This window comes from Empidonax traillii, unplaced genomic scaffold (genome assembly GCF_003031625.1).
Source record: "Empidonax traillii isolate 1590-97213 ecotype Southwest subspecies unplaced genomic scaffold, ASM303162v1 scaffold148:size1803964, whole genome shotgun sequence".
Lineage (NCBI taxonomy): Eukaryota > Metazoa > Chordata > Aves > Passeriformes > Tyrannidae > Empidonax > Empidonax traillii.
In genome coordinates this window covers 953,065-964,024 of record NW_020955341.1, presented here as the reverse complement: position 1 = coordinate 964,024, position 10,960 = coordinate 953,065, and the positions used below count along the sequence as shown (strand labels likewise).

Sequence of the window (10,960 nt, the reverse complement as noted above, 5' to 3'; positions counted from 1 at the left end):
TTTTTTCATGTTAGAAGATAATTTTTATTGCAATTCAGCAAATCAGCTACACCTGTAAAACTGCTTTGTATATCCAATTCACATTTAATGTCCAATGGATTGAAATGGCACAGGAAAAATAAAAAAGGAAAACAGTACCTGGTTTTGTCATTATAATGTAAACTTCAACGCGGCCCTTAAAAAAACCAAGCCAGTGATTTCCCCATGTACTAAAATATATAGTTTATAAGGTACTGATGCTTTATCTTAGTTTAACAGCCAATCTCTAGGTATAAAATAAAGAACTACAAAGATGTGAAGTACGTGTACAATATCTTCAAGTATTTTCAAGTATCCTATAGTATCTTGCACTATGGACAAAGATCATTTGACAATATACAGAAAAAGTTAACTCTGAATAGTTCCACTGCAGAAATCTTAACATATTCATGAATTCAAAACACATAAAAAATATGGATCATTCAGCTAGTAGGTCCGATTTGAAAAATACTCTTTTGTAATGGAAAAAGTTGTGGAAGAGTCTTCAGTTCATGAATATGCTTTCAGCTACAGAACGTCAGATGTTAAAGTTTATGGCAGGTAAAGGCTTTTTTTGTATAAACTTATCATCATAGTATTTCATTACATTGAAATCAAGTTTTTATTAATTAGCATTTTCTTTTCTGTATAAAGTATCACTGTATGAACTCTGACAGCATTAATCAAAGAAGCATAAATAACTGATAGGCAATAGCCTATTTTTTTCCCCTCAAATCAAGTATCAGCCTGTAAACATGTTTGGCCAATGTAGCACTATGTATTTACTGCATTATGAACTGCTTATTTTTCACCACTGTATTTCTTTCTACAGAATGCATGTGTGCTGTTAAAAAAAAAAAATAAATAAATCTTTCCCCATTAACTATCACCAAAAAATCCCTACCAAACAACAGAACAGCATAGCCACATTAACCTGCCCCTACCAAACCTGCCCCCTTATTTCAGAAACAGGGAGAAAAACATTACAACTGCATTATTCTGAGCAAAGGGAGATGAATTTTATAAAGCTCTAGTTAAAAAGGTGCTGACGACACCATTTGTTCTTACACAGTCATCTAGTTCAGGAGAATTGCACGGAAAGAGCGAATGCTGGATCCTACTCTGTGGGATTCACACCAGGAACACCCACGAAAGAAGTAGGTTGGTTTGTGGCAAACACTGAAGAGAGGCACAGATTACAGCTGCTACTACAGACTGGACCATTCTTAGACAAGCCAGCCAAATCTCTTCCCAAAACCCTAGCACAGGCTACCACACAGCTGTATTTAATATCTCAGCCCTCCTTGGTTGCTTATGGATCTAACCAAACCAGCTTTTTTTCTGCTGCATTTTAGAACCTTCTATTGCTGCTTGAGTGGAGCAAATCCTTCCAGGCTTGCAAGTCCTTAGCAAAAAGTGCTTTGAATCCTAACAGGATCAAGAATAGGCCCCCCGTGAAAGAAGGAGGAGGAGTCTACATCTAAGTGGCTTTTCCTGTGAAAATAAAGTAACTGAGGAGCTGGGAAGATGACCTCTGCGACTTCCTTTTGCACCTGGACAGCCAGTACACAGGGTGCTGTCACTGATGGACAGCTCCACCCTCATCAGCCACCCACTGGGTTCCCAATGCTCGGCAACCAGCAAACCCCAGCCTCTATCCATCCAGGCATCGCCAACTTTCATAATGAGGCCAGAAAGATCCGCATCAAAACAGCCATTTAACCAATGGTATCATGTCACACCAGGGGAACTTGTGTAAAGAGGGAAAAAAAAAAAAAGAAAAGAACCTTAATTCAGGGTAATTACCTCATGCAAGATAAAATTAATCCATATTTAACACTCTGAGATAAAAGGTTTTAACAGAATCAACTAATCTGCTAAGGTCAAGATATGGAACCCTCCTTTCTTAGGTAGATAAATTCCCTGTGAAATGCACAGGCCTTAGAGAGCTGAAAGCACTGTAAAATTTTTTTTTTTTTTTGCTATTATGAATGCATCAAGAAGCAATGTGGTCAAGTGTATAAAGATTATCCCAACATAGTAAGTTGAATACATTAAATTCTTAGAACGAAGTACAACAGTTTTATTTTTGCCCTTCCAAAGCTGGAGAAAAAAAAAAAAAAAAAAAAAAACACAACAACAAAACCATACCTGCACACACAAAATACCTCTGTGAACTGCTCCTGTAAGCTCCAGACTGAAACATTTCACACCCACCCCATGTGAGGAGTGGCTTGGACACTGCCCTCACATCTTCCTAATGCTACTGTGAAATCAAAGAAGAATCTTGCTCTGATAAGTAGTGACAAAGGAACTTCTCCATTTAATAATGAAATAAATAGGACAAAAGTAAAAACAGTCAAAATTTAATACATGTGCTATACTCATAAATTATGGAAGTAAAACTATCACAAGATGTGACTAAGCTGTAGGTAAAGAAAAAGTGCTACAACATTGTATGAACAAAAAAAACTTGGACTCTGCTTCTCAAAAGAGAGACAATACTGAGATAAGTTTATACAGTGGAGACCTCTTAAATACACAGCCCTGAACTTCTGTACAGTAATTTGTGATGCTGATAAATCAGCCTGTTCTTAAGTCACATATTCATTTCAAAGAGATTTTTATCAGAGGATTCAAATGAACAGAGATGCCTTTAGGCAGTTGCCAAGTTCCAGATCTCCAATAAATTAAGCTTTCAAAATGTTTGTGTTTTATAGTAGAAATGGAGTAAAGCTTTCTCTGCTAAAAACAAAGCATCCCAAATGAAGCAGACTGTGACAACAGGATCTAAGACATATGCATTCGAAAAGAAAAGAAAAAGCCTTAATACTCACTGTCTTTTCAGAAACATTAAGGAATCCTTAAATTTGTTAGTAAGGTATACCATTATTATTTCGGGAGGGGGGCATAAACATATTTATTTAGTCATCTGGTATTTGGGAAACTCGTGTCCCTCTTTATTAGCAGTTAAGAGAATTACCAGCAGCAACCATATACCAAACTTCAAAAGGCTGGTTTAAGTGGAAATATTTTTGTGTTATGAACAATTATTTCAGGTTTTTCATTTAAGTGGGCTACACTGTAAAATCTGAATTGCAACATAATTTAGCCAGTTGTATCATAGATTTTTTTTTTTAAAGACAAACTTACAAAACATAATGATAGGTTAAATAAATAAAAACATCAGTTAAAAAACAGACTTAATTTCTTCTGTGCAATTACGTACCAATATGAAAAATATTACTTTGATCTCTGGACATTTCACGGTTCAGTCTCCTGAATTTCACTAAAAATAATACTGACAACAAAAATAAAGGAAAAAAATAATTGCTGACTAATCAGTGCTTTGGAGCTATTTAAAAAAAAAGCACACATCAGATTTGTAGTTCCCTTGCAGCAGAACATGACCCAATACGTTAAAAATCAAACATTGGTAATAATGTTAATATATAAAATATTAGTTTAAAAACTATAGAATGACCTTCTCAGCGGAAATGGAGTGTATACATTGGGGTCTATGACATACAGCATATCTGAAGGCAAGTTCACAGAATGCTGAAAGGCTCACTGCACATTTTCTATGGCAAGGAAATACTGCAGCTTTAAAATAAGCTGCACAATACTCATCTCTATCTCTTTCACATGAAAGTGTGTAAAAAGCAAATCAGCAAATAAACTCTAAAATAGATTTATACCAAAATCCTCTTTTTTACATTGAGTTTACAGCTTTTATCCATTTGCCTGTACTATTTTTGGAGTTTCCTTCAAGAAAAGTCAAAGTTGCATTTTTGGGCCATGAACAAGTTCACGATACAATGTACTGGCAAGACAGAACTTTTGCATACTAACGAGATTCACTCCTTGTTGCTTTTTTTGTTTTTGTAAAGACAGTTTTTCCTGTGGGGCAAGAGGTCAAATGTCGATTCCTTTGACGAGAGATGCCTCCAGCGTGATGTTGAACTCCTGCAAGGTCTGCAGCACTCGAATCAAAGAATTCACCAGCGTGTGATCCTTGATCAGTGCTATCTCTTCATACATCTGTGCTGTAATTGGGCAGTCTGCAAGCAGGGCAATCCAATGGTGCAAAAGGTGGTCTCTGACAAGGTGGCAATTTGCAGTTTGGAAATAATAAAAAAAGCCAAGTTAATTTCGCATCTGCAAGGACATGATTTTTATTCTTTGCCTTCTAAGCAGACCTACCACCTTTTCCACTTATTTTTATAAGACAGGGAAGAGGAAGTACTGCCTGTGGATCCTGTTTAAGTAGGGAGCAGATAGACATGTTTCTAGGTTTCCCACCCCTCACATCCAGACAGGGTTCCCAAGAGACCCAGAAATCCCAAGCAGGCCCAAAGTCACCATTCTGTTCCATTGTCTTTATGTCAAGAGGTTTCTAGATGGTCCCAGCTCCTTTCCTACCCACCTCCTACAAGTAGGCAGAAAGTGGGGAATTCACCCAACCATTAACTGGAGAGGCCCCCCGATGGATGGTGTTCTGATTCTATCTTCCAACCTTGCTACCTGTACATGAGAGGGAGACTATTCACACCAGCCTGTTGCCTTTCCCTCTTGGTTCAGCTGCTCAGCTTTTCGGGCTATGCAGTTTCCTGTCTCAGATTTCTCACGCTTCATGTGCCTAAGAACTCAGTCAGGGCAGGATTCACTTGATGCTTCCCCAGTTACATCAAAGTCTGGTATACAAGCAGTAGTCAAACTGTCCAACCCATCAGTTGGGTGGCTTTATCTTACTAATATGCAGCATCCTTTTAATCTTATTAAAATATCAATAATAACAACAGCAATAATAATAATAATAAAGAAGTTTCTTTATACCTGGCTCCAAGACACACCAGCATCTGAAACTTGCCATCCTTCCCAATGTTTCTTGGGGTGTTGTTGATAGCAGTGATGAAGCGACAGAAATTCCTGGCCCTTGTCTGCCAGTTCTCTTCTGGGACCATCTCATTCTGCTCAAGGGTCTCATAGTATGTTTGTGCTTTTTCTTAAAAGAATGGTGGGAGATAAAGAAGTTTCAAGAGTGCATACAGGAGAGAAAGTTGAAAGGCCTAGATTCAAAGCTCATCCATGAATATCCTGAATGACTACATGTAGGCATTGTTTTTTTCCTGTTTGATTCAGTCCTGTGTTCCCTCACTTCCCTCCTTCTAAACAGTGCTGAAAAGGTCCATGTAGCTACTGAATTTTGAGTGCCACAGTAAAATGATCATATAAGGAGAACAGTGATGTCAAGGTACCTACTCAAAACACAGAAGAAACACTACTCAAAATAATTTCTTTTCCAAAAAGTGTTTGTGAACTCAGTTGATTTATACAGCGTCAAAGGACCTAAATCACTATGTAAAAAATGTATGCTCACAACCCCTTACAACCCCTTTACAATGTCCAGTAAGTATCAACAGCACTAGATCCATCTGTTGTGCTTTATAAGGCAATTCAACTTCTTAGAAGTGTGATTTATTGCTTTCACTATGCTCATTTAAGAAAAAGGTTACCATATATCAATTCATCTATTTATTTATATCTCTTTCTCAGTAAGTTTGTTTTACACTCTTCTGCTAGAAGGAAAAAGCCCATTTACTACATTAAGTACAGTCTCAGCTTTGGCAGAAGACAGAGGCTTTTTCTCTCCACAGTATGAGGAGGTAAGAGCTCTCATGGCAATTCAGCTGCTGAGATGCCTCCAAGAACTGTGCTGTTCACACCAGCTGAGACACAGCAGCGATGATAAGGAACACGGATGTATTTCAAAGATACAAACAGGCTCTGGTATGTCTTCCTCCCACTTACCTAAAAAATCCCAAATAAAGACGTTTTTGAAGAGTCTTGGTGATTTAAATCCATGCTGAAAAACCTGTTCAAGAGCTGACACAAGTCCACTTTCTCCACACAGCAGCAGCGTCAGACTGCCCCTCTGCCAAGCACACACAGAAAGCACACACACTTAGTACCTCGGTTTGGAAGTCTGGGACACAAGTGTCTCATGCACCTATGAAGTTTTTAAATAAACAGATGCCTAAAGTTACAGTCTGTTGTCAAACAGTGACCCCACACAGGATGGCCCAGTTCTCATAAGTTCTGAGCACTCAAAAATGCATTGATTTCTCTCAGAATGAGGCTGAAGAAAGCAGTGTCAGGCCTAGTGATCATCATCCAATGAAGCCTCAAAAAGGCAAAGATAATGAGCAGGTTCTACCTATAATAACGACCACAGTACAGGACATTAAGAAAGTATTTTCTTCCTTAAGTAATAAAGATCACAGATCCACTGTAGCAGGTACCCCGATTGTTTGCTTACCAATAAAAACAGCATTCAGTGCTCTGAAAAAAATTAAATTCTTCTTTAGAACACAAAGGTAAATTCTATTTTTCAAAACCAGTCCATGATCACTTGAGATTATTATGTCAATGTGATCATTTATCACATTTATACTGAACTTGGAAGATGAGTGCAGTAGGAATGGGAGGACCTATTTGTAAAAAATTAGTGACTTTCAAGAGCCACCCATTAGAGAGCCAGCACTGCTCATTCTGGCTCACAAGGGCTGGATTGACTGTGATGGTTTGACAGACACATTCTGATTAGGTTTGTTTCAGGAAATCACTGCTCTGTCAACCAATTGCATGTGTGATGTACAAATGTACCAGTGGGTTCAAGAGCACTTCTGCTTCACTTTCCTGGGGAGGTGTGGGTGTTTGCAGGGAGGTCTTTTTTGTTTCTTTTCTTCTTTTTTTTTTTTTTTTTTTTTTTTTTTTTTTTTTTTTTTTTTTTTTTTTTTTTTTTTTAAATTAGTCTGTGGGTTTTAACATTTTAAATAGCCAAGATAACACAAACCAGACATTAAAAACCTACTCAGAACTCAATGCAGATGTAAAATGTCAGTTAATTTAGAACAAACTAAACAGGAGGCCATATTCTTGACAGTGGTATGGGTAGAATCTGTGGTAGAATTTGACTAATAACACAATTTCCAATACCAGAATGTTAACATTTAATTTAACAGAATGCTCCAGATCACAGCAAAACAGAGGTATTTGAGGCTGTACTGTTTCAGCAGTGTAGTCTCAGTATCCCATTTTTTTACCTCCACTTAGGGAATTTTCAGACAGATGACTGTTCACTCAGTTTAGTTATTTCTGTTATATATTCTCCTATGCTTATTAATAAGAGTTTTTCAACAGGGGTGTCATTACACAAACAACTCCTCACCTCCTTCTCTGGCTTGTGGAAATGCTTGACAATCCCATTAACAGCTTCACCAATAGCTTCTTGTATCTGACCAGTATTTAACTCTGCAAAACACAAAAATACATCCTGTCACCTTTTTATAGCTTCAGAAATTGTATGTGTGTGTGAGGGATAAGGGCTACCATAAAACAGAGCAGAGGAACATGAACCAGTATAACTTAGGCTGTTAGTGAAACATTGCAGGACTGGGCGTAATGGAAACCCAACTCTATTTTTATTTACAGCTGAAGGGGTAGAAATGGAGACGGTTTGGTTTTATATTGAAGTTAACACTGTGGTGCTTCAACACAACAGGTGGAAACTGGTTTTACATATTAAGTGAATTGTCAGACCAGGACCTAAAGCTAAGAAAAGGAGTTGTGATTTGATTAGGACCAGCAAATCTGGGCATCCTGGAAATACTTCCTGTGCTAGTTTTGCTGTAAACCCAAGGATGCTTGGGAGCAAAGTAACCACCTAATTTACCAAGAACGAGACCACTCCAGAAGAGTGAGTTTAATAGAAAACAAACACACACACAAACTAAAGTCCATGAAGAGAAAACATTGGCAAGCTTTTCCATTCATGAAGCATAGACAGAGAGAGGGTAGCAAATTTCTACCTTCCTCCATAGCATTCATTCCACAAATGAAAGACAAGAACACAGAAAACACCAGAAGGGCAGCTGAGCATTGGACCAGGAGTAGAGAGACATCTTCCTACAGTGAGTGCTCAGGATTGTAATTTGGAAGTTAGCTGGATTTCGAGCAGGGGGTCGGGCTAAGTGAGTTTCACAGGTCCTCTCCAAGCTACAGTTCCAAAAGGTAAGAAAACCTACAGCTCTGTTTGCAAGCAGCTGCCCTCACTGATGATGCAGCCCAGTCCAAGACAGGACAACCCCAGCACTCACTTGGCTTATTGTTGGGCGATATAGTGACAAATCTTCTGATCATGCTTGGTGACTGCTGCAGGGGAGGGGTTCGGCACTGCCGCTCATCCGCCTCCGTGTGCGACGTCAGCAGCTCTCCCACCAGGATCCTCTCTAAGCTGCCATCGTCCATTCCCTTTCCAAGCCACCTTCCACAGGGAAACCTCAGAAAATCAAGGAGATACATGGATCAACCCAGATTCAATTTCGTGCCAAAGACTTTCAACTGCAGTGGCCTAAAACCCGAATCCTGCTAGTACAGATACTAGAAATACTTCATTTATCTAGCAACAAAGCCTCAGGTTTGGCTTCTTCCAGCACAGGCAGCAAAAGTAAAATAGTCTTTCAATTCCAAGTTTGTGCTAAATGTTGCACTAGATGATCTGCAAAGCTAACAGGGGCAGATTTTGCTTGTGTCCCACATGTAGCACATGATTTGAGGACTGCAGAGGAAAAAGAGGTAGGAGGAGAAGACCCACTATGAGATACACCTATGCTTTCATTGCAAACACTACACAGCAGGCCAGCTACAAAAAAACCCACAACCCAAACATATACTTCAATGCCAAAAACCCCACCAATACTTCTATTGAATTGGGATATTAAATGAAGCACTAGAAAGCACATGTGATCGCTTACTCATTATCTCTTTCTCTGAACCAGTGTTGATGTCAGTTTAATGAGCTTAATCGGAAAACTGAACAGCATCCAAACATAGAATCTTTCCTCTTCATTTAATTACAAATGATCTGGCATGGAGAACTGAGTGGACTTACCCACCAATTTGTCATCAACATGAGCCTGACAGTTTCTCTGAACAAAGTACAGGGTACCAGACTACGCTGTACCAACACAAATAAATATAATTCTCACTGTAAATCTTATTCTTTTACTTTCACTATGCAAACACAGATTTCTAACACTCATAAACCCTTGTGTTCCAGCTTGTGCCCAAAGGTGCCTCTATAACACTTAAAGTACTTGGTCTTAATATAAAATGCCACCTATATTTGGAAAGCAGCAAGCTCTGACGTGCTATTTCTTCCCTGGGCTCAAGGCAGATTATTTTTAAGATGCGCAATAGTCAACTCATCTTCTCCACCAACAGTCTGAGGGTAGTCAGGAGCATCTGCAAACTGAAAACCCTGTTTAATTTTCTAAGAACCATGACTTGTTTAATGCCAGAAGCCAAATGATCTTTCTATGCCTTCAGGTAGCAGCAGCTGTAGACACAGAGTCCCAGGAGATCAGACCTTTCTGCTCAAACAAGCCCTACTGTGCCAGCTCCCTGCAGAAATTCTACTTACCCAACATGAAATGTCAGGATGATACTTACTTGTAAGTATGCCCTGTTATTTCATTTCTGACCATAACATATTCCACGAGCCACTTGGCATAGAGCCCCGAATTATCGTGTCCTATTTGCACTGTGGTCAGTTTTCCCAGGTTCTGGCACTGCAAATTAAACAAAGAGTTTGTCAGAGTAAACTGAGAGAAAGCAGGATGCTGGAGGAGTAAACTATTAGAGAATGTGCTCTAGACAGAAAATCAGAAATGTGGTTTCCCATTTCTCACTGCTTTGACTGGTCCTGGGCTTTTTACTGGTAGGCTGCTTTACTTGTTCTTGTTTGTTTCCTTTGTTTTGTTAAATATTATTTTGATCAGCAGAGAGAACATCAGCTGAACTAGATTTTTCAATTAAATTTTACCCAAATTGCATAACACACACGCAAAAATCAGAGCAGAATCACTTCTTTGTTTCCAACAGAAGAGGATATGACACCTTCCACCATCACAGCACAAAACTGTAATATAAAGACCATCTTGTCCATCCTTGGTTATTAAAGATAGATTAAATTTGCTGTGTACAGGCACAGGAAGTACCTGTGACTAACCACACAGACTAAAGATATGAAATGTATGGCAAGGTGGTGCAGCAAGAGGAGAATTTAAAACTGAACAAACAAAATATCCAAATAATTTTCTGTGTAACAAGTAATACAAACCTCAAAAGTCATTTCTAATATGTTCCTGGGAATCTGCAGGACTCCTGTCTCACCCAGTTCTCCCGAGATACAGATCCAAGGATTGGCTGTGAACATTGAGCCACCAAGTTTCTTGCTAGGAACAATTAATATATGGTATGGTATCACTGCAAACACAAGAAGAAATAACAAAAATGAAGAAGGACAGTTATCTAACCTCTTTAGTGAATAGAGGGGCAAAACCTAAGTCACAAAACAACACTGCAGTACCATGACACCAAAAAAAACCATCAGAGCTGCTATCTAATCATGCTAACACTTGCATACTAAGCACCGATGGACAATGGGGAGGTGTACACATATACAGCAGTCACTAAGAAGCAGAGCTGACTGCAAAACTGTGTCAAGTGAAAAAAGAAATATGGATGGAATCATGCCTTCCTATGGGTATAATCATTTTTCATTTACCAGCCTCAAAATGTGCCATAAAGATGGTTACTTGTCCTCAGCTTAGAGACAAGGAAGTAAAGGCACAGTGTTCCTGTATGCAGGACTGCACTGTGGCTCAGCATGCTGTTCCATGCTCAACTCCTACCTGCCTGTTTCTCTGTGGACACAGGCCCAGGGCACAACTACCCCAAATCACACTCAGTTACTGAAGCCTTTGCCTGCAGGCCTGGACTGCAGCAGCAACCACTGCTGTGGCTGAGCAAGTTCAGTCAAAAGACTCGATAATGCTGCCAGTTTCTCTGTACCACGTCGCTCTTAGCTCTGCTAACT

The 10,960-nt window shown here is 39.1% G+C and overlaps 1 protein-coding gene across 5 annotated transcripts in view; it reads right to left on the bottom strand.

The window, feature by feature from the left end:
* DENND5A (DENN domain containing 5A) overlaps positions 1-10,960 on the bottom strand; it is a 70,508-nt gene continuing 59,548 nt past the window's right edge. For 4 of the 5 annotated variants that reach the window (XM_027884523.1, XM_027884525.1, XM_027884524.1 and 1 more), the window contains 7 exons: positions 10,202-10,347; positions 9,532-9,650; positions 8,178-8,359; positions 7,250-7,332; positions 5,830-5,953; positions 4,855-5,023; positions 1-4,117 (listed from right to left, as the gene is read on the bottom strand). In XM_027884523.1, coding sequence (XP_027740324.1) covers positions 3,934-4,117; positions 4,855-5,023; positions 5,830-5,953; positions 7,250-7,332; positions 8,178-8,359; positions 9,532-9,650; positions 10,202-10,347 — 1,007 coding nt within the window. In that variant the 3' untranslated portion in view covers positions 1-3,933. Of the gene's footprint in view, positions 4,118-4,854; positions 5,024-5,829; positions 5,954-7,249; positions 7,333-8,177; positions 8,360-9,531; positions 9,651-10,201; positions 10,348-10,960 lie in introns of those variants that run through there. The other variant, XM_027884527.1, reaches the window with a different exon arrangement.